This window comes from Embiotoca jacksoni, unplaced genomic scaffold, assembly GCF_022577435.1.
Source record: "Embiotoca jacksoni isolate LCO1_2020_lvr unplaced genomic scaffold, fEmbJac1.0.p SCAF_15, whole genome shotgun sequence".
NCBI lineage: Eukaryota > Metazoa > Chordata > Actinopteri > Embiotocidae > Embiotoca > Embiotoca jacksoni.
Genome location: NW_027185285.1, coordinates 1,357,700 through 1,381,700, shown reverse-complemented (window position 1 = coordinate 1,381,700; position 24,001 = coordinate 1,357,700). Strand labels below are relative to the sequence as shown.

At 41.8% G+C, this 24,001-nt stretch overlaps 2 protein-coding genes across 14 annotated transcripts in view; one reads left to right on the top strand and one right to left on the bottom strand.

Moving 5' to 3' along the window:
* The window catches only part of srcin1a (SRC kinase signaling inhibitor 1a), a 103,630-nt gene extending 92,247 nt beyond the window's left edge, over positions 1-11,383 (top strand). For 11 of the 13 annotated variants that reach the window (XM_069148703.1, XM_069148701.1, XM_069148699.1 and 8 more), the window contains 2 exons: positions 210-347; positions 5,480-5,945. In XM_069148703.1, the coding sequence (XP_069004804.1) occupies positions 210-347; positions 5,480-5,485 (144 nt within the window). In that variant the 3' untranslated portion in view covers positions 5,486-5,945. Of the gene's footprint in view, positions 1-209; positions 348-5,479 lie in introns of all 13 variants that reach the window. The other 2 variants (XM_069148706.1, XM_069148694.1) reach the window with 2 other exon arrangements.
* Positions 11,384-11,773: 390 nt separating this feature from the next.
* fmnl1a (formin-like 1a) lies at positions 11,774-23,512 on the bottom strand. The gene is made up of 25 exons (XM_069148709.1): positions 22,951-23,512; positions 20,559-20,642; positions 20,110-20,196; positions 19,946-20,019; positions 18,907-18,990; positions 18,661-18,804; positions 17,783-17,891; positions 17,382-17,458; positions 17,193-17,286; positions 16,833-16,907; positions 16,625-16,735; positions 16,040-16,189; positions 15,837-15,938; positions 14,392-14,998; positions 14,163-14,287; positions 13,817-14,019; positions 13,456-13,690; positions 13,304-13,372; positions 13,142-13,222; positions 12,931-13,060; positions 12,679-12,842; positions 12,489-12,590; positions 12,308-12,403; positions 12,018-12,132; positions 11,774-11,890 (listed from the first exon to the last, which is right to left on the bottom strand). The coding sequence occupies exons 1-25, from the start codon at positions 23,134-23,136 to the stop codon at positions 11,826-11,828; spliced, it is 3,369 nt and encodes a 1,122-aa protein (XP_069004810.1). The 5' UTR covers positions 23,137-23,512; the 3' UTR covers positions 11,774-11,825.
* Between the last annotated feature and the right edge of the window lie 489 nt (positions 23,513-24,001).

Here is a 24,001-nt window from a genome sequence, read left to right as displayed (position 1 = left end):
CCAGCTACAAAACTCAATCTTAAAAACCTAATTGGTCACAGGAGACAGACACTTGCTCTCTGAATTCAAAATCTGTATCGAGCTGATGTGTGTCTGAGGTGTAAATTAAAGGCGAGAAGTGAAATGTACAACCATGTTTTTTGTGTTTGAGGTGTGACTCGTACTTAGTCTTTCTTCTACTCTGCTCTCCCCCTTTATTATTTTCTTAGGGAGGAAATAATTCCAGCGTTGGTAAGGTTTTTCATTCCTCTGCTGCCTCCAAGCTGAAGCACCTGCAGCAGAACAGCACAGACAAGACTAAAAGTGGCAAAAGAGACGACTTCCTGAAGCTCCAGGGCCAGCAGCAGGTACCATCTTTATATTCAGCACTGTTGGGGCCAAAGCATGCTTGATCTGGCATGTCTGAGCCAGAACTGTTCTGTCCGTACTGGTCATAATTGACCATAACCATTTTGAGGCATTGAAAGAAGGCTTGTACAGAATGGAGGTTGATAAAAAAAAATCATAAAAAATTAAGGTGATGATCATTCTGGAAAGACACTGCATTTTACAATGGCCTCAAATTTACTACGGTTGAAATTGGCTCCAAGAGAGGCAATGATCCGTGCCCGCCATGAATCAAGACAGATGGAACTGAGAGTTGGTGTATACAGAACCATATTAAAAAAGAAATTCACAAATACAAGCAGATTTAATGACCCTGTTCTTCAAATAGAGACAAAATTTCTCATAACAGTTATGGCCCCTCCGCACAACTTCAGCAAGCCTTCACACTTATATTCTTTAAAGCAAGCAGCATGTGTGTACTCATTCACTCAACCTGTTCTGTTTTTCATTTGACACACCAGATCAAGCATAAATAGGCCTCTACCATCACTCCTCACTGCCACTCAGTCCTCTCTGTGCCCTCACAGTAATACTGCCCGTCCTCAGCATGCTGAAACTGTGTATGTTTGAAATGCTGTCTTATTGCTTTTGTTTCAGAAAGACAACAGCAATCATAAATTGTTCAAAGGCAGATTCACATTATTTTGTCTTTTTTTTGTCTTATGGGATTGACAGAATAGATGAGGATATTCTGCAGGCTCTGTCCCACAGAGACCTGTTTCAGACAGGTTAAAGTGATGGAGGTACAGCACTGCAATTACCGAAGGAGTTTTTATGTCTGAAAGTCTTAAGTTATCTCCAATTATAGGATCTGAACCCATTAAAAAGTTATAAAATCCGTTTATTTAATGTTATGTATCCTCAATAGATGTGTTAAAGTCTTTAACATGCCCAGAAAATTTAAAACTCTGCCTGTTTTAAGTAAAATAAATCAGCCCACAGAGCTTAAAAAATTTAATTACTCCTTCTCTTGTGTTTAATTTTTAAAGTCTGGCAGAAAGTTAACTGTTAAAAACTCTTAAGAGGACTTGAGTTTAATTTCTTAAAACTTCTTGAAGCCCCTCTCTATACTACTGTTGTTATACATTTGCCTGATAACTGGACCTACATCCTTTTCTGGTTTTAATTTGCTTGCATCCTCGTCCTTTAAGGTCAGGTAAAAGACTGGACATAAGCATGCTTGATGGCCTCCAGAGGCAAGGAAATTGAACTGTTGAAGCATGTCAGTCGAGTAAAGCCAAGAGAAGATTTTTGCACCCTGCCTGAGCTCAACGAAAAAATAAAAAAAGCTTAATGTCAATGTAATTTGAAAAATAACTGAAGCAGTGAAGTGCACCTAAACCTCCATAACCCGCAGAATTCGACAGAGCATTCAAACACAAATTCAGTCCTGAAGATTGCAGAGAAATGAATGTCTCAGCAGAGAGAGAGATGTGAGAGATGGGGGAGTAATGAAGCTTTGGTCGCCTCAGACTGAGAAGATTGGGAAGAATCTCTGCAGTGCCATGTAATAATCGCCCCTTGAGTCACTGGCAATCACGGATTATTCAATATGAAGAGGGCAGTTCTCTTTCCACCATTAAGTCTTCCACGTTTCCGCTTCTTTATGTCTCTCTTTTCCTTTTTCTGCTTCCTGTGCTCTGCAATTTACGCTCCTTTCTTCTTTTTACTCTCCCTCTGTTAGTCTCGCTCATTCCCTGAGATTTGGAGGCTGAGTGGATATCCCTACACTTGTCTAATGAAAACAAAAATAATCCCATTATTGCGGTGTGACACTCGTGGCAAAAATCTCTTTGTCCACAAACTGTTGAAAACAGTCATTGTGAAAAGGCGTTGTATGTATGAAAGTGTTATCCTCAGAGGGACAGTGGACACTCAAAGCTAATTGTCAGCGTGGGAAGTGGGTGCCAAGCAGTTTAGGGTGGCAACGTATCACAACTGCTTCATGAATAACAAAGACAAACAAAGAACCAGCAGATTTAAGCCACAGCTGCATTAGCCCAGACAATAATAACTGTGTTTTGTGTCATTTTAAAATGAGGTGCAGCAAGTAGTTTCAAGGTCGAGCAGTGCCTTTGTAGGTGTGTTGTTAGACAAGAACAACCACAGAGCGTTCGTTGGGAAAGCGGAACACTCTCGGTATAATAAACAGCCAGAGTTTTATAGGTCTTCATTTTTTATCTTCATTCTCCCCAATAAACTTTTATTTCAGGCCACTTTTTATTTTATAAAGTGCCGTTGTCACCGCCCTTTCGCCTTTCTGCTAGTCTCATGTCCCCGGCGTCTCAAGCTAAAAAGCCCAACATTGGCTACCAGAAGTAGCCTGTTAGCTCCTGTTAGCTTTAGCAAAAAACAATGTTGTAGTAATTGGGATTCAACTATCCAGATGCTGCTCCAAGTATGTATCTATTTCATGTTATTATAATTCAGTATTTGAACCCTTTTGAGTTCCATAAACCTGACGTCTAAACTCAAGATTAATAACTCAGTCTCATGTACTTTGAGGTTTGTGGAAAATAACACAAATGTTTGAACACCATGAACGGCGCCATGATGCCGAGAGTTGAGTGTTTTTCCACGAGATTTCTGATCCACAAGATCTTTAATGTCAAACCAAGTCAATCCTGACAGTTTAGCTTACAGATGGATGGAGCAAAATCTGTCGACTGAATCATTTCAAATTCCGTCTAATGATACAGCTGAGCATGAACCAGGCAGGAAAAACATGCTGATTATCTGCAGCTCATCTCATCAAATTATCGCGGCTGCTGGCTGATTAGCATACAGCTTTTAAGCGATGATTAAGAACTTTTGCCGACTCTACGTTCACTTCGCCCGATTTTTTTTTTCAGGCTCGTGATTTTTTTTTTGAAGACAAATTGTAATTATAGCAAATGCAACATTAAATACGATGCGTTCCTCCTTTTACATATCATGGCTTCATATTGAGCAGAAAGTGATCCCTGTTTGAGCTAAGCCAACAACGTCCTTCCCCTCACCCACATTTCACCCTCAAACTCTCACATGCTGACCTGCACTTTTGACTGATATTGTTGTTCTGACGATCAGACGTGCCCACCTTGGGTGACCTCCCTGCTTGGCCCACAGCTGAAGGTAAAGGTGTCTCTTCTCTTAAACCTTTCCCGGTCATAACTCCCTAAATGTGACCCCAAACATTTACCCTCCTTCCGGTTCCCCTTGGTGTTTTAGATTGTTCTCTTTTGTCTCCTCCAAGCCAAACGATATTGACATTTCTAGGGCGTTTTGGGCGGGGAACAAACTCAAGGAATGAGCGCAGCACTTCAGAGTCTCCCGGTGGTCTACTATCCCCCCCACTCCACCTAATACATGAACAGATCCGAACATCTAAATACATACATATCTGTAGCATCAGTGGGTGTGAAGTTCCATCAGTTCACATGTAAAGGCAGCTGGTCTTCATTAACAAGTGGTGAAAGCCAGCTGGAGGGACAGTTTAACATTTTGAAGATTTCACTGTGTACCATCTGCAATCAGCTAAAACAAGATGCACTGGCACCACTTTTAGGTTTTATGTGGGTCCTGTGCTTTAGCATTGCCAATTTCAAAGAACTTGGTTTTTGTAATCAAGATTAAATATGATGACTCATTTAATAATGTGGCATTAAGGTAACCTTGATTTAGGATTTTGGGATTGGATTTAGGTTGGCCAGCCTAAAAATATTCCTGCAAACAATTTGACATAAATAGACTTGATAATTGGAGAGAGAAAAAAAAAGAGCATTAATGTTAGAGTTTTTTTCAGAGCGCCAAGTTCTTTGTTTGGTTCAACTCTGATGTTATCTGTGTGTGTTAATTGCGGGTATTAAAATGAACAGAGCTTTTCTGATGGTGCTTTGTGCCGCTGTGCTCGGGCTGTCTACTCACCAAAGCTTCACTCAGAGGTATTAGCACATTCCAGGCATGAGGATCCTTCAAATCAATGTGCTGGGTAAGAACAGACAGTTCAAAGGCACAATTTCTCCTCGTTTGCTTTGGCACAGATCAAGGAAGCCATGACAATGTGAATCACTTTCACGCTGCAAAACCCCATTTCCATTTCCCATTTGGCCTCTCATTACTTCTGGCGGTAAAACAGTCTAGTTAAAGGTGCTGGGCATGAGGTTGGGGTAGTGAAGGCCTTTCCTTGGAGGCTGTCGCTTGGCAGGCAGCTCTGAGTACGTGAGATGAAGGGAGTCCGCTCTCCCACTCTCACAGAGCAGAATAAATGCGTCGGCCAGGCTTGAGAGGAGTTCCTCGAGCAGAAGGAACAGCCCTGCTCTCTGGGAACGGTTGGCAGCACAGACTCTGGAACCGCAACAGAGCAGGTGAAAGCCTCCCAGCAGCGCGGTCTAGACGAGCGCACCTGCTCTCCTTTCATGCAGATCTAATCCCCATAATCCAAAACAAACACCTTGTAAAACTTTTAGAGCTGCAGCAAAAAAAAAAAACTTTTCTCCTGTTGCTTCCTATTAAAGGTGTAAATAAAACTCCTCTGAAGTGTAATTAAAAAGCCGGGTTTTGCTTTCTTATAACAGACGAATGCTCTAAATCATCCTGTCGTCACTCAGGTGCGTTGTGTCACCTGCACAGAAAACAAACAAAAGAGAGACAATTATATGTTGTGTAGGTGTTGCCCACAAGTTTCATACTGTTGAAACAGTGCCATCTACTGGTTCACTCCTACATTACATGAAGGGACTGAAAGTGTGATACTGTCTGTCCATTGGAATATTTGTAACGAGTGAACGTCATTAAAACAAGTGTCAAAATAAAGGTGGTCAACAGTGTAATTACCGTTGACCTCCTTCACTGTTGCACCTTATCAATGCTATCAGTAGTTTGGTCATCATGTGTAGATGGCAGCCTGTGTCATCACACATGCTGATATCAACCTGAATAACAATCTCCTGTGTTTGTCTCCTGTTCTGTTTTCACTCCCCATCCCTCCACTACGTGTTTCTTCTGACACTTGTTCCTGCGGCGCCTCCTCACCCACCCCGTCACCCCGTGTGAACCTGTGCTGCCCGTCACCACCCGGCCTGCCCGTCCTCCTGTACCTGTAACCCTGCAGCAGTGAGCGACCTTTCCGTGTCAAGCCTCTTCAGCTTCCTCCTCCTCCTCCTCCTCCTCCTCCTGTTCGCCCGACTACAGAGATACACACATCCACCCACCCCCTCTATCAGCTACTTTCACTTCTCCAGTGTTCACCCCTGACTATGCTCTGAACCCAGTTTGTGTGCATTGGTGGATGAGTGCGTCCGTGCGTGCGCGCGCGCGTGTGTGTGTGTGTGTGTGTGTGTGTGTGTGTGTGCGTGCGCGTGCGTGCGTGTACAAGCATGCTTGCACAGGCATGTTTGACTGTAATGGTAAGGGAAGGTGCTGCAGGGCACAGTACCCAGCCGCAACCAATTTTAAGACTTTCATTTTTCATGATTTCCCCTTTTGACCCCTGCAAACCTCATCTGTTTACGTTCCTCCTCTACCCCCCTCCTGTCTTCTGTGTCCCCGCTCCACCTGAAGGCCTTGGGGACCAACAGCACCGGTGGCAGTATTGAGCCATACCTCTCTGGTATCAAAACGGGCATTTTGTCAGGCCGAGTGGCCTCTCCTGCAGCGGCGTTTGCCCCCGGCCTGAGGAAGTACCCGCAGGATGGGGCAACGCCCACCCTGACAGCCTCCTCAAGCCAAGCGAAGGCCCTCCTGGCGAGCCTGTCGGCCTCCGGTCTGAGCGCCGAGGCCCTGCTCCTCTCCTCCACCTTACGTCAACATCGCCTTCTACGCGAGCAGCGAGCCTCCTCCCAGTCCCTGCCCAGCAGTCAGTCCTCCTCCCCGACTCCCACCGCCTCCTCCTCCTCCTCCTCCTCTTCACCCACCACCCCTACTCCCTCCCTGTCCCCCTCCTCTCCCACCCCTCTGAGTCCCTCTACTCTTATCTCTGGGGTTTTCAAGCCCAATAGTCGTAGCTTTGACAGCTCAAGCTTCAACAGCTGCAAGGATGGTGGCAGCAAGTTGGTGAACAAGACAACACTTGGTGATAAGTAGGAGGAGGATGAGGACACGGGACAGATGTGACATCATGAACCATAAAGAGATAACAAGTACATTACGGAAAAATCTGTCTTTTTTTTTTTTTTTTTTTTTTACTCGTTTGTTCTTTCAGGACTTTTGGGGGTTTTTCTTTTCTTGTTTTTGTTTTTCTCTCTAATTTTGGACTCCAGTCTGCAGAGTCTTCATCAGTCCATGACAAGATCCACCACACTGTAAATGGTGTCACACTCGTCTTCTTGGACAACTTTCTTACTCTGATCCGGTCCCATAGCTCCTCTGCAGATCTTCCACACAGTCGTACTGCCAGTTCCCCAGATAAAGAGCGCACAAATGCCCCCCTTCCCCCTCCATTCCTCCCCCCCCCCTCCCTCCCACCAGCTGCCTGCCTGCTATAAGCTGATGTGGTCTGGATGTGTTTACTGACACCACCATTTTCATATATACCCTCACTCAATGGGTCATTAGTGGTATAGATCAAATATCTAGACTGTGACGTCGATCATAAAAAAATAGAGCTGCAATAATCACCAAGTGAGTCTAGTAGTTGTGTGTGTTCAGGAGAGTATTGCTTTCACTTTAGCTGCATCACCTAGCAGATTGTGAGTCCACTCAGACAAGTAAAAAAAAAAGAAAGAAGAAGAAGTCAGATGTAAACCGAGATGAGGATTGTGGTTTCAAGCTGGTTTGTGTTAAATGGCCATTTGTGGCTTTTCTTGTATCAACCTGTGTTTTAAACTCTGAACTGGTGCTATATTTTCCCCTCTGTTCGTACACACTGTGTAAAGAGTTTACATGAGTGCTCTCGCTCTCCTGTACATTCCTCTGTCTCTCATTCGGCTTTAATTTACTGCTGCATTCAGATGTTTATGTGCATCCCCACAAAATGCAATTTTTGCATCAGTAATTAGGAGCGAGTAATTGAAAACAGAAAACGGCAGTATATTCACAAAAGCACACCGTCGGGAGCCGTCTTGAAACAGCACGTCTGTTTAAAACACAACAAGGAGGCACAATTACACAAACAGAAGGGAAAAATGCAAGTGATGAATTGTATACTGATTTTTCTGTATTTGTGTACTCACATGTTTATTATGACAATCAGGATGTTTCCACAGTAGCATCTCACAGTTTGCTCTGGCATTTTAGCACCCGACATCAGAACCCATCCCAAAGACTCGAGCACAGACAGTGATGAATAATACACACACACACATACACTCTCTCACACAGACACACACACACACACACAGTCTGTCCCACATGCACTTGTAAAGCCAAGCTGTACAGCACAGACTCGACTAGTTTTTTTTCTTTCAGTAAATTTTGTGTGACGATTCATTTTAAGTCACATCTGTTGCATCACTGATAAAGAGCACTCAGTGATATACAAAAATATATATATATATATACATATTGACCAGAACATGATCTCAACCTTTAAGGAATCTGAGCTACAGATGTTTTGGGACACTTGTGTCCAAATTTAATGATGGAAAGCAGTTCTTACAGTTTTCAGCAATTTGCAGGCCTTATTGTAAAACACTACATATTCAAAAGTTATCTTCCACTATAGAGAGTTGATGGCACTTAAACATCTGACAATGTTTGAGAAAATGAAAATTGTTAATCAGCACATATTTTGACTTCAGATTTATAGATTGGTCCTTGAGGGCCTGAGAGAAGAATATAGAAGTGTAAAGCACACAACTCGTCCTGCTAATTAAGATTTTGTGAATCTGGTTAACAATGACAAGCACAAACCTCAAAGCGACAAATGTTTCGTGAAGGCAAAACAACAAACATTCCCCGCACATTTAATGTGCTGCACATCATATTACAGATACTGCTTTGGTTTTATTACATGCATCAGAAACCTGAAACACTTATGAATGAATTTATGATTATTCAAAGCACAGCAAACGGCCTGTCAGTGATTTCCTAAGTGTAAACCCTGCCTAAGGAACCATTTTGCAGCTGCCTGTCCTGTGTGTTTTGGCTGCTGGGGAGGTGACGCGGTTGAACGGACAGTCACAGACAAAGTGATTCTTTTCAGTTGTTCTCCAGAACGACTGTGTGAAATCGATTCTTTGTGGCATTGAGATTAAAACATGAGCAAAGGGGCTCATGTCAAAGAGTAGGCAGCTTGAGGAGAGGGGATTAGTTTGGGGACATGTGTTTGAAGGCTACTTTCATGACGCCGGCTTTGACGCGCCCCGTCTCCATCGAGAGTGCTTGTGATATGAAAGACCCAAAGAGATGAGAGGAAGGGTTTGACAGTCAGAGAGCTGTTAAGCGGCTGTTCTTTCCCTGCCCCTTTCACTTTGCTTTGTCTTTGGTGTGGGGCGTAGCTAAAAATGAAAACCACTTCGTTGAGGTTATTCTCTGACAAAGTGTGATGGGCCTCAATTATGAACAATGTGTGCAATATGTAATTAGCACTCAATTTTACCCAGGCAGTGCTCTTTGCTTTTGACATACTCCTGCGTGTTTGTCTGCAAGGACCTGTAACCATGTTTTTTCCCAGTGCCTCTAAGACTTTGTTCTTGCCAGAAATCCCAGAATGATCTTGTATTACAGTATTAGATCAACAGCGATGACAGACAAACACTTTTTACCCAAAGAAGAAGCTGTGAGAACTGGCTTGTTCCCATTTTTCACAGAAAGAAGAAAAAACAGCACTTGAAATGCAGAGTGTGTGTCAGGTTGCAGCGGTGGCATTTGACTAAACACTCCCCCAGCTCGAACAGAGTGCAAAACTGCAAGCTCACAGCACAGCAAATTAAGCCTCACCCCAGGAGCTCTGTGGCTCTGCCAGGCAGGTTCATGCCCTGGGTTTCATTTTGAGTGAAGTCAAATGAAAGAAATTCACTTACTCATGCTGTTCCACACTCAAATCCATAACTCTCCAAGTTAAATTTGCTGCATTTGCATCTGGTGAGCGTTGGGGAGGAAGTATGCACGCTTAGCTGCTTTCCCCAAGTAACGTCTGAAATGAAACCCTCCCAGAATTGCGTGACAGTGCTCTCTGGACTGATTTTAGTTTTTTGTTTCCCCCCCCCCCCCAAGACGAGTGTTAGTGGGCTGTGATTTCAACATGGCTGGAGGCTGAGAGGGCATGTTGAACACACTCACAGCAGATGCCTCTGGCAATCAGAAAAACTCATGCAAACTTGAAATTTAACAGAAGAAATATACATATATAAATATATCTAAGTGAGATGTTTGTGTATGATATTATAATTGTGAAGAAAATGTGATATATATATAGGACTAGATCCAATTATATACTGTAAAATGTCATCATCTCTTCTGTTTTATATCTTAGTGACCATTTTGTACAGACTTTTCTTTTTTAATTCATTGAGAGAGATATTACATTTCACACTGAGATTATTTATCCATATGCAGAACATTTTTATATTTGTTTAAAATATCTGTATAGATGACAGTTAGCCTCTGTAATATACACTGAAGTTCATTTTGAAATTCTAGGATTTTAATTACGAGCACTGAGTTAGATCTAGTGTAATTTTTATTTATGAAAAGCGCGTTCCTGAAAACGCCTGTCCAGCTCGTCTGCACCTTTTGCCTCCTTATGTGAAGAGTCACTTTAAGGTATAAGAGGCTGGACCAGTGCCTGTGTGTCGGGACTTATTTTGCTACTATTTTTTTTTTTTTTTTCTGGGAGGGGGAGGTTTTTTTCCGTACCCATGGTTTGGCTGTTTTGGTTTCACCCCATCCTGTATTTGTGATTCAGGTGGTATTAGTGATGTTGGAGATGGTCAGAAAAACACAGATATTGTGGTTAACTACTGTGAAAGGTCAGTTTATGGGCCCAAAAGGCTTCATGCGAGGCCTTGCTGCTTTGACACTTGGCTTTAATTTTCCTCCGCGTCATGTTTGCATGTGAACAGGAATGGCGGCCGTCTGGATGCTCAGTGCAGAAAGATTCAGAGATGAGTCGCTCTTAATCAACAGGTGGATGTAAGTTTTGTTGCTTTTCCTGCTCCAGTTGTTGGCCTGAGTGGCTTTAAGTAGCAGTTTAGCTAATCTATAAAAGTTAAAAAAAATCAACAAAAAAAAAATCAACAAGATGGATAAATAAGGGAATCATGTGGAGTTGTAGGAATTTTAAGTTTTATCTTTTCTTTTTGCCATTGTATCTTTTTTTTTATAATGAACCTACATTCTATAGTATGTATATGAGATTTTTACATGAATGTGTGGATGTTCAAAAATCTTGGCATCACAAGTAGAAAAACAAAATTGACCTGTAAATAGGCCGAGTCATTCCTAGCGAGTTCAGCCAATTGTTATGTCCAAAAGAAGATGTTTTATTAATAAACTATGACGATGGGTACAAAGGTATATACAAAACAATGCATGTATAGTCTCAAGCAATCGCACGGTGCAGTTGATTAAAAAAATGTTGTCTACATGTTTTCTCAAAAAAATGAGAAAGAGAGAGAGGAGGAGAGGTGGTTCTGTGTTCGAGGTTTACAAACATGAGGAATGAGACATTATTTTGGTATCTGTGACACAGGCATGTTCAGTCTTACTGTGACGTTACGTGACGATGACGATAGTGGCAAAGAGTGGTGGACGTCTAGAATTCAGAATGCTTGAACGCACCCCAACCAGAGAAGTCACCGGGGACGGTGTAGTCTTTCCCACAGAGTGATTCTCCCATTTGTAGAGTAGTGTGATATAAGAACAAAAATAATACAGAAAATAGATCTATAATATAATGATATATAAATTTAAAAGCCTACTGATACTGGAGATACTAATTTATCAGTGTGGATGCCATGATACTCTGTGAGAAATGTGTGTTTTTCCTGTGAGAAGACAGCAGGCAGTTGAACCTGCCTTCTTTTGTACATAATTTGCTGTGATTGTGTGTCCAATAAAGTGCAGCTCTCTTGTACAGTCGTGGCGTCTGATCTTGCTTCATATTGACTTCATGCTGTATTGTATTTCACTTTAAAAACATCTTGCATTTTTGTCAGGTCAAACCTCTTAATATTGGAAAAATAAAATACAAAATGAAACACAGTGGTTAAAAAATAGCTTTATTTTCAAAGCAAAGTCATAATTTTTTGGTGTCAATAGAAGTTCGACCATAAAAAGCCATAAGGCGCCACACAAATAGTTTTTATGGAGGATTTTGAATAAAATGTATAAACTGTTCATTATCAAAAATATTTACAGAGCAAATTCACACTAAACTGTTGTTAGTGCAAGCTGACATATGGCTAATGATATATTTTGATATATTGTATGTACAGCATGTTGTTTTTGCTTGTATGTTTGAATGTGATTCCAGTTAAAAAAAAAAAAAAAAAAAAAAATCTTGAACCAGAAGCGGCTTAAGTGTCCTGGCGCTGCGGTGGCCGACGACCATCTGTCCGCCTGTACGGTGTGTTCCTCAGATCTGAGGAAGAGCAGTGACAGGCGCGCTGACGTGAAGGTGGAATTTCACATTTTAAGCATCAAACATGCAACACACGAGCTTAAAATGTTCCCATGTGTCCCCTGCAGGAGGCACCGCGTTACTGTACCTGTGATGATGTCCTCCAGAGCGCCGTCCTTCCCCTCGCGTACTGGCGATTTCACCTGCCTCTTCTTCAGCTCTGCTATCAGGTCCATCTGGGGCATCTTAGGCATCCCAGGCCCCTAGAAGAAGTACAAAAAATAAAAGTAATTTTAAGTAAATTTTGAATTTCTCTCCTGATAAATTATGTTTAAGATCATTTAGTTTCAGATGATGTTTTTATGTTGTAAAATAACACAAGATTACCAGTCTACGAATCTCGAATGTGTATTCTCTTAAATATGTTTAGTTTCTTACCTTTTGTGCTGCAGCCTTGTTTGGAGACGGTGACTCTTTCACCTCACAGCTCTCGCTCTCCATTTTCTTTCTCTGCTCAATCCCCTGCTGTGCTGTCTGCGTTCAATCAGAGGGAAAACGATTAGCATGCAATGCAGCGTTCGTACTGGATAAACATCAGAAACCCACCATACACTCTCACCTTGTAGGCCCTTATGAAGCGCCCAAACATGGGGAAAAACATGGAGGGCTGCGTGGTTTTGGGGTTCTCTCCGAAATACTCCACCACAGAGCCGTAAGCCTCCTGAACAGAGAGCAGCAGATGTTCGTGTGTTACGCGATAAAATGTTGTTCAGCGTTGTGTGTACGTTTGATATGAACTGCATGTTCACCTGCGCTGTCTTGCCGTCTTTGATCAGAGATTCCAGCTGCTCACTGTTTGTTTTGATGAATTCCTTCAACACGGTGCTGTCGTCCTGCACCAGGAACTCCTTTTTGGTCATCTCCATTCCTCTCTCTAACGAGTGGATGTCTTGAAGGATGCTGTCCAGGGACACTGGCAAAGAAACAGAAATGACTTTAAAACACATTCCCAAATTAAATAGCGAGCCATATAACTGGTCAGCTTGAGTGTGTGCATGTACCAAGGGCCGCCTTGTCTACAAAGTGAAGCTCAGTGTGGAAGTTGGCCAAGTCGGGGTATTTTTCCTGGATGATATTGGTGATGAAGTGAAGTAGCGTCTGCGTGCGGTCGGTGGATTTGGTCTCCAACAGCTGAAACGAGAAGACAGTGACAAAGCTGATTTAAAGTTTCTTTGAAGTGAAGGAATAAATGCACAAACAAAAGTTACTTACCAGGTCCAGACTCTGCAGCCGGAAACCATAAGCTGCACCTTTCTTGCTGCTGTTCATGTAGTTGCCGAAGGCGAGGACGATCTGAAAGGAAACACATGAGGTGACTTGTGTAAAATCTCTCATTTAGAAAAGCTACATGTTTTTTGTTGTTGTTTTACTTACTTCTAAGATCTTTTTCAGTTTGGTTGAAGACTTGACGGACATGGATGCAGCAATGATGGAGTTCAGTTGCTGTGGATGAAGAAAAAAAACAAATCAATACATGTGGTTCAAATCTCTTGCAGCCCAAGTAACAATGCATTTAACAGACAGACCGGCTGCAGGCGTTTCACGCTCTCTGGAAAGTTGCCCATGAAAGTGAGCGTGTTTATTCGCTGACTCAGACGAGGAATCTTCCCAAAGCGTAAAATAAATTGGTCTTCGTCAGTCAGCTCCTCCAGCGGACGTCCATCTTTCTCATAGTTGGCCAGAAGCTTCATCTCGAAGTCTGATGGTATGAAGTGTTCGAGCAGTTCCAGTAAATCTATGGACAAAGACTGCTGGTCGTACCTGTGCAAACAAATGTCAGAATTAGTGGATGCATCAAAGTTTGAGAGACAGATTGCTGGCAGGGACAGGATGAGTCTATTTTTGAGGAGGAAGCTCAAAAAGGTTAATAGTGCACCAGAAACATACATCTCTATGGCAGTGCAGATATCGGACGGATTCATTCTCCCCTTGCGTAGAGTGATTGCCAGATTCTTGGCCTTGTTGCTATCAATCAAGGACGTCTTGCTGGGGGTCTTCTGGACCGTCTTCTTCTTGACCTTGGACAAATCTGTTGGATTACCCTGAGCCCTCGTCTTGAACTGTTCCTCGAACATCTCCATGTTTAAATCCTGATGTAGACGGAACGAGAGCCAGAGAAGGCGAAGATGGAAAAAGGTATTTTCATTTCAAGGTTGCTCACATTAGAAACCTTCAGTCTTCTGTATTGATATGCCGAGCAGTGCATCTTGAAAATGGAGGATGGTGTTCTTACCCCTAAGACCTGCTCATCATCCAGCTCATTGAAGACTGTGCCCGTCACCTGGTTTGGTTTTAAAGCCTGCCAGTTTAACAGCGGCATCTTGAACTTGGTCTGAATAGCTTTCTTACTCTTAAACCCTGAGGAAGTAAAAAACGAGAGAAGCAGACAAACAAATAAGATCTTTACTGACCAAGCTCATTACAGTTTACAGTGCTTTCAAATTTTCTCACAGCATCCTCACCAGATTGAGAGTCTGGTGCTCCAGGAGGTGGTGGGGGTCCACCACCAGGTGGAGGAGGAGGAGGTGGGGGTCCAGCACCAGGTGGAGGAGGAGGAGGTGGGGGTCCAGCACCAGGTGGAGGAGGAGGTGGAGGAGGAGGTGGGGGTCCAGCACCAGGAAGAGGTGGAGGAGGAGGTGGGGACGCCATACCAAAACCTCCAGGTGGAGGTGGAGGTGGAGGCGGTGGAGGAGGAGCAATCTGCCCTGGACCACCAGGAAGGGGAGGGGGAGGGGGAGGAGGTGGTGGAGAGGCGAGCGGGCTGGATGCTGTGGAGGTGGATTCAGCAGAGTCTGGAGAGCTGAGTTGTGAAGCTCCAGCTGGGCTTTGGACGTACTCGACCACTGTGACGGGTACGACCTGGATGTCCAGACCTCCGGAGGCGGTGCGTCCCAGGCGGATCAGCCCCTTTTCCTGCAGCTCCTGGATCTTCTGGTCCAGCTCTGAAGTCGTCTGAGTGACGGAGGAGCTCAGACGCTCCCTGTCCTTTTCCCTCTCCCTGTCCAGCTCCCGCTCCCTCTCTCTCTGCTGCAGAGAACTGACCTGGGAACACGAATCTCGCAGGCTTTCCTGTAAGATGCAAATACAAATACAGAACGATACTCAAATTATCTTCACAAAGAGCATATAATGCACTGCCTTCAGGGGTTAAAAGGGATCTGTTCCCAAACAAGAGCATCATGCACCAAAGCACCTTGAGCTAAAAGCCAACATCAGCATGCTAAGATGCTCACAGTGACAATATTAACATGCTGATTTTAAGTTTAAAATGTAATTTTTCAATTTAAATTTAACGTTCGGCGTCCTAGTTTAGCATTAGGAAATTTACTAATTAGCAAAAACACAAAAGCATACTAGTTGAGGATGATGGGAATACGTTTTACAAGTCATAAACTAAGTTTTGACCATGTAATGGGTGCAGATTAAAAGTTAGAGGATCAAGTTAGTTCAAGTTAGAATTCATCCTGAAGAGGACATAAGTATATGTGCAAACTTTGAACCATCCAATAGTAGCTGAGGCATTAACCAAAAATCTCAGCATGATTGTGATGCAAGAGAAAAAGTCAAGCAATCACCAAATTGGTATTATTTCGTTTCATCCACACTTATGTGCAAAAACTCACGACAATCTATCCAGTTGTTTTGTTTTTTTTAGCTGATATTTCAGTCTGGACAGAAGATGCAGACCAACTGGCGTCATCCTCAGAGTTATGCTGCTAACATGGTGAAAAACTCAAACGCAAAACAAATACTTTTTTATATTGAAGATTATTAGATTTTCCATTTTGTATTAGAATTATTAAACTAAATTTACCTGTAAATCATCTGACTTAATTTAAACAAATCACTGTGATGGTTGGCTAATTAACCTTCCTAAACACTGCACATGCCATGAGGCAGCACTTACTTTGAGCAGCTCCGTCTCCTTGGTGGCCTGCATGAACTGAGTCTCCAGATCAGATATTCTCTCTGTGGTCTGAGTCTCAATCTCCTGAAGCCGGGCATTCAGCTGCAACACAACACGCATCGCGTTAACGTCACTTTACTCGCCGCTCTGCAACATCAGAGCCTCTCTTTGCGATTCCTCTCTTTCTTTATTTTGAGGCTGACCTGTATGTTGTGCTCCTGCAGTTCGTCCACGTGCTCCAGCACCCCTCCTCTGTTCTCAGCATCCTCCAGCAGAGCTCCTACATCTAACACGTTGTCCAGGTAGGCCTGGATTTGGACCTGCAGCTTCTCGCTCTCTGTTTGCTTCAGATTCTAACGCACAAACACACAATAATGGCATTTTATGGGAAGAAATTATCATTTACAAAGGTTATTAATGGAATAATGTGATTTTTACACCTTGTTTAAAGAAATAATGTACATATGAAGCATATACGTCATATTTATATTAGCATGATAATTTTATGTAAATAACAATGAAGGAAACAAAAGGTCCTAAAATTCAGGTTAATTGGCAATAAGCAGCTGATACTACACCTGCTATTATACACAACAGAAAATAATTAGAGACACGTGAAATATTTCTAAAGCGAGTTGTATAGCGAGTTCACAAAAGTCAGATGAACACAAAAATGTATTTATGTTTATACTTTTATCAGTAAATGTACTTTGGACGAATGTCAGCTACGGCAGCTAATGACACCACCAGTAAACCTTGTGTGTCTTTTTTTTTTTTTACACGCTCACCTCCAGATACTTGTCTAATCCAAGATGAGTGAACTCGTACTGCAGATGGACACGGAAGTTCATGTTCTCCACTGAATGGACCACAATGTTAATGAACTGCATGCAGGCAACCTGCACACAATCACAATGACAGTTATGTCTCAGTTACAGCCACAGTTTCATAGTGCATGTTCATGCAGTGGTACAGGTAATAAGTTTGTGGTCCTACCATGAAGTCAATGTTGTTGTCATCACTGATGAAGTACTCCATCAACTTCTCAAAGCGGTTCTTTTCTCTGCTCACCTGAGAATAGATATTAACATATCAGAATATGCATTCAGTATAAAACTGAAGGTATATTCGTTACTGCTGCACTGCACTTGAGTTTTAAAATACACCGAGATGCATGACTGTTATACATGTGGTAAAATTATGACCACAGTGCATGTGAGGGGTGGATAGTGTTGACTCACAAGGTGAGTAATGAAATAAGGGAAGTCTGGAGCAATGGGATGATTGAACAGCTAAAGCCAAGTGAGACAACTGAAATGTGGTTCAATTCCCATTAAGAAAATAAACTAATTTCACCTCTTTAAAGTTGTCAAAAGCAGAGAGGATGATGTCATGTCCGCCTCTGACGAGACACACTGCAGCCAGCAACTCCAGCACCAGAGCTTTGGTCCTGTGGCAGCGGAGGAGGAAGAGGAGGAGGGGTTCGATACGGATGCAGACAGTAAGATAACGCACAGTTAGTGTCACACGCACAAATGCGCTCACCTGGGATTCTTGCTGTTGAGGCTGAGGGTGATCTCGTTGACGCAGCGCGGGTGAGTCATCACCAGGTTGAACCCAGACTGAAAGCACAGAGGAGACATAAACAGCTGTTCCACAGAGAGTTAATGCGAAAAAACAACGCTGGAAATGTGTTTGTGTTTGGCCTGAGAAAAAAAAATGACAGTGCAAAAAAAAAGCATGATCTTTAGATGACAAAATGATGAGTGTCAAATTGTGTTCAACTCCTAACAATCGGAGCACTCAGACAGGTGAGAAAGCAAGCGGAGGAAGTGGATGTTTGTCATCCCACTGGCAAAAAAACATCTCTTACTTTGACAACATATTTTACAGACAGAATATCGGTTGAGTGATGTGTTTCGACCGACAGCTTGCTGAGGCTCTACCTGGTAGTTCATGATGGCTCGCAGGCACATGATGCACACATGTACATCATCTCTCTGGCTGGATAAGTGGGGCTTCTTATGCATCTTGTTCACAAGAGTGGAGCTTATTCTGCGGAGGGATAACAAGTGTATGGACACGTGAATAAATGCTTTGAGGGAGGAGAAGCCACTGTATGTGCAAAAATATATGAAGAGCTTTGAGCACATCTATCAGTTAGCCTCTTGTAACTCTGACTTCCAGCACTGTTTTCTGACAACTACGGTTTCTGTCTTACAGCTGAAATTTGGATTCAAGTGGAAGAAAAATAAAGAAGGAAAGACACAAGAAAAGAGCAAACGATGTGAAGGAAGGGGAGCCTGAGAAAGGTATGAGGTATTCGTCAGTGTCTGTTTCAAAAAAGAAGCAGTAGGATGGCCAAAAAATAAAATTCAGACAGTAAATCAGTCAGAGTTGTCACTATTCTATGAAATCATTTGTATCATGGAAGCAACGAACATTGAACAAAGTCAAAATACAGAAAATCGGGACGAGAAAGAAAGAAAGAAAGAAAGAAAGAAAGAAAGAAAGAAAGAAAGAAAGAAAGAAAGAAAGAAAGAAAGAAAGAAAGAAAGAAAGAAAGAAAGAAAGAAAGAAAGAACGGTCAAAGTTCTCTAGGAAGTCACTCTCACACCACTTTTGCTTTGGATACTTTTATTTTCAGACTGTACAGTACGTGCTACTGTATATGCTGCAGAAGGCTCCTTTTTGATAAGCATCAATGATGAGGAGGAGACTGAATACACAGCCAAATCATGTGTAGAAACATCTCTGGATCTGAAGAATTGTTTCTTAAAGCTATACTGTACCTCAATAACCTTTCATTCCTGGAGCGACTTACCTTACAGTCAGTGCACGAGCAGCTCTGGTCATCCCATGGGACTGAGAACTGCTGGGGCTCTTGGTCAGATCCTCCATTGACCTGCCTGCTGACTTTCCTCTGTCTGACAGGGTGCCACCATTTTCCACAGTCTCCACATCAAAGCTACAGTGTGAAGATAGAGATGCATCCTTGGTGATACATAGGTTCGTTGTAGGAGCTGAGACGGATTTGAAGATATCCTTTTCATATCCTGTCAGTACTCACCATGTGTCACTTTGTGCATGGGACAGGTACTCCACCAGAACATCCAAACCTTTATTCTGCTCGTTGAGAAACTCCTGCGCCCATCTTCAGAAAGACCCCGAGAAAAAAAAAGTGTGAGGAATCACACACTAATGAATATTTTGTTTCTAAGCCAAGATTGGACTTTAAATCAAGATGATGTAATTTAAGAACAAATAATGAATAACACAATCTTGCTCTTACAAAAGAAGTGTGAAAATCATAAAGAATGTGACACTAGAGGTTTCCTGTTACAACTTTACTTGGTATCAAGCTACATGGTTATTGTTGTGTAACTGACATTACAAAAGTTTGTTGACTTTTTGACTCTTCCGGATGTGACTCACTTGCAACAGTTTAGCTTTATTTTTGTATCTAATGGCTCATCTAGGGATGCACATAGAAAATTATCTTAGAGTATATATGCAGTGGATGTGGCACGGCTTTATGCTATGTACAAATAATAATAATTTTTAAAAAACAAGATTAATAAATGCAATGATTGTTTAATTTAAGGAATTTTATTATAATTTAATTATGTTCAGCAAAATGTTAATGCTGTTATTTTAATGCAATAAAAAACTGACCATGAATCATGATAATGACAATTGTCATTTTGTTTTAGCACCTCCTGTATTTTAAAGGTATTCTGTGGAGTTTTTCACCACTAGTAGAGCTACTGAGTAAAAATAGCAAATAATGAAAACTCCTGCCGCTGGTTTCGCTGCACTGATGGATAGTTGGTGGCAATGAATGCACAAATAATTTTGTATTCATGAAAAGTACATATTGCACCTTTAAATAACATTTCTATGAAGTGCTTAACATAAAAAATCACAATGAAAAAAAAACGACCTAAGAACACAGATTTTAGAAACTCTATCAAGACTATATATATACATATACACATATACATACATATATACATAAATGCAGATATTTTTAGCGCACCTAAAACACATGATACATCAAATATCCAAATAAACATTGAACAGGACCCATTTGAAAAAAACATGCTCACCCGATGTGATTGGTTCGAAGGGATATCTCCAAATCTTTGAGCACCTGTGTGGCATCTTGGATCCGTTTCTTTGACTACAGAAGCAGAAGAGATGAAAGTCATGAAAGACATTATTGTGTAGGTATAAGAATTAATATGAAAGGAAGGTGATGCTTTCTACTGACCCTGCGAGACACCCCTCCTTGATCCTGGTAGAAGCTCTTGATCTTGGCCAGGTAAGTGGACGGGGGGCTCTTCACCTGGAAACGCTCCTGAGGGCAAAGTTTTCACAGAGAATGATGTCAAAGCTTTCTGTCAGCAGAGTTAATTTCATCACTGACCCCAAATGATGACTGACCAAGGTGCACATTTACCAGCACGTATCATTTGTAGCTATTCTTGCCTGCAAACTGGTCTCTGTTTCCATGCCGACGCCTCAATTAGTTACCACCACAGAAACTATGTTGCCAGCTTTTCATACTGCAAACTGCACTTCACCACACAGACTCTCGTCTCTGGGTGTTGACGTGACGTGTGAACTCTGTCCCAGTGAGGTCACCTTGTTCAATTTCATGACATACTTTGAGGTTTAAATTTCAAAACCAAGTCTTTATGAACAAACAACAGTTCTTACCTGATCACAGACTAACTCCCATTTCTTTTCATTGTCATACTGACTCAGTAGCTTCAGTTTATCTGGAGGCAGGTTCATGTAGCCCTGAAAGAGAAAGCAGAAAGAGAGAGCCTGTTTTAACCTGAAGAGATCAAACAGACTTTAAAGATTAGGTGAGGATATGATTCAGGGGTAAAACAGAACATATATTTAATGTATCTACATCGTTGTTCGGCACATAAATATTATACTGCATGTTTTAAGTTGTCAATTTTATTGCTAATGCAACAATATTCAAATCGAGAAAACCACAACTTCACTTCCGGTGCAAAGCGGAAGCGTGGTAACTACCTGCTGGCTGATGACTCAGTGTTTACATGTATGTATGGTTCATGGTTGTCAATAGGTACCAAAAAAATGTGAATTCTGAATTATTTTTTGAAAGACAAAAAATTCACATCTTTGTCTAACATAAACTGGACATAGTATTTATCTTCTTAGCTGTATGGAGAACTTTATGCAGATCAAGCACCCCCCCCTCCCTCCTCCACGATTTCTCAGTTGAGGTTGACTCATCCATCTGAAGAGTTGACATATTACTTACCAAAAGGGCATTTTCAATTTGAGTTATCACCCTCTACCTACAGAACGATGTTTAACACGAGATATAAGGGTTATTTCCCTATTCTTATTATGAATGATTCAGAACCAGTCAGGGGAGTTTGTGCAAAAAAAAAAAAAAAAGAAAGTTACTGTAAGGGAAAAGAGAAACAAATAGGCTTTCCTTTAATTTGCTTTCTTTGATCGCTGATTAAGTGAATAATTACGTTCTCAAGATCATTTTAATACAGTTTTCCCTCAGATCAGTGAGGGATCAGTTTTCCCTCTGATTACGTACGTGATACAAAACTCCAAACACATTTACGAACAAGACCAGTAAATTCCTTTGACACTGGGTGTGGATTTTGAATCTAACTGCACTCAAGTAGCAGTTTGCAGGGGTTTTTTTCACCCCTTAAAAAAACTAAATTCAAAGACGGAAATAACCCTTTGGTTTCATGCTGAGGAGTTACAGTTTCATCTAGGTGGGGTAAGGGAGGGGTCATGCTGTGGGTTCTGTGGCAGAACCCCGATAACTCATGTACTTCTATGAACATGAAGTATAGATTAGTTTAGAAACAATGTAGAAGGTCGGCTGCTTTTTTCCTTGTCGATGTAAACATTAAAATTCTCAATTCTGTCACTTTATAGAGTGGCATCTGTTTTAAATTTAACTCAGACTTAGTTAGCAGAAAAAGGAAGTGAGGTCATACTTTCAAAAAATGTTTGGAGGGTGTTGCAGGCATGAAGCAGGCCATCTTGTGAGCACAACATTACAACACCACTATAGTCACACTATATTCTCTTGTCTTCTCATGTGATGACTTTCCCATTCTCAAAGAAAATTTGTAAATTTATGTGAAATACCAACAGGATTAATTTTGACATGCAGTGTTAATGCATTATTTATGCTCATCAAGGACTACTAAGTACAACTTTTTAGTGATTTTGAGACTTAGATGGATGTTGGTGTTTATATATGTTCTATTTGTTTGTATTTCAGTTACAAAAAGTTCGACAAGTCCGACTTCCCCTACACTTGACATTAAAAAATACTTCACAAATTACAACCAATGAGCTCCTGGAGTAAAATATCAAACTAATCCTTCTAATCTAGGTTTTAAAGTCGAAAAGATGATTTTTTTTTTTTTTCCCCCTCTTTACATACTGACAAATAGATGGAGCTTAAACAAGTATCTGAAAACGTCATGCTGTTTATTCAAATACATCATCCATCCCATAAGCTATGATGTCATCCTAATATTTTTTCTGCGGGGGGTGGAAAGCAAAGCGATGTGGTAAACCGAGCTCATTTAGGTGGAAAATTTGTAACTAGAGGTTGGCAAAGTACAATTTACTTATTTAAACTAACTGATGCTACTGATTGAGATGTATCAGCATGCAATCACAGTTTATAAACTTATTTATCTTTTTAGGCCTGCTCAACATCATGAATTAGGTCAGCCCACAAAATAAAAATAGGGCATTTAACTATTCTCGCTTAATAAATGTAATTGATCCCAGATTAGGAGTAAATGGAAAAACAACAAGTTTTGATGTCATGCTTTCCAACTTGATGTGAAACAGTTGAGAGAATGGTGAAATAGCTCTTTCCGGTCCTGTGTTTTCTGCCATGTAAATGTCTTGCTCAACTTCCTCTTGGGGCCGGCTGGCCGTCCATGCACTTGTTACCCTTTTCTAGCCTTATCATTTCAAATCATTTCTGCTTCTAGGAGAAAACCAAATGTGTAATCTCTGTGTTTTCGTAAGCACAAGGCTGAGGGTGTGTGTCCTCTTCTGTGCAGCCACTCACCAGCACCACATTGAAGCGCTCCTCCAGCTCCTGCTCTGGAGGCATTGGAAGTTTGGGGGGAGCCGACTTCTTCTTCTGCAAGGTTGGTGTGGGGTCACTCATCGTTGACGATGCCCCGACTGAGTTCCTCGCCTCTCGGCCATCAGCCGGTTCGTAGTCCAAGGCCCCTCCGGCTGCGTTCCCCATCACTAATCTCCACAAGTAATCCAGGAGGAAAGCTTGACACAAACCCCTTCCCCTAAGAAATCAATGTATTCCAAAGCAGAGTGAGGCGGTCACTCCAAATGACAAGGCCCAAATCAAACTGAGTCTTGGGCCTTCTGGTGGACGAACATCAAGTCTCTGGTGTGTTAAATCCGCCTTGGTCCTGAGGACAGGGCGGGTGATGAAAAAACGTAGATTGTCCTCATTCTTGCCCTGTAATTAACCTCTCTGTCTACAAGTACCTTTGAGAATAAGGTAACAATCCTTGTTATGGCGTGCCAGGAATCTGAGAAAAGACCTATACCTGTGTCTCACTAACTAATCTCCACTATAGTTGACCAAGAACTGCTCTGATGAGTTGAGTAGAGACCTGCGTGTGAGAGGAAGGAGAGGGGAGTAACTCTAACACACACACCAAAACCGCAGAAGCAGAAAAGCAAAAAAGCAGAAGAGAAACTTCCTGTGCATGACAGCAACCAAACCTGGGGTGGAACACAGAGTGGAAAATAAACACGGTAACCGTTATGCACACAATGCATGCAGTAGGTGGATGATGACTAAAATAAGGTAGTACAGCAGGAATCAAAGAAAGCAGACTGTCCAGGTTTGAGTGAACATGTGCAAATATTACTATTCTGAATTTTAATAGTATAATGTATATATAGTGTAACACAATGTATAAAAGAGGTGAGAGAATAAAAACTGAATTTGTTTTTATTCTCTCACCTCTTTTATACATTGTGTTGGTTAATATAGCTATATTTCTTTATAAAGTTGTGTCTGACATATTGTGCACATCAAAAACAAACTTCTACTTTGACAGGTGCAGATGCAAAATGACCTTTTC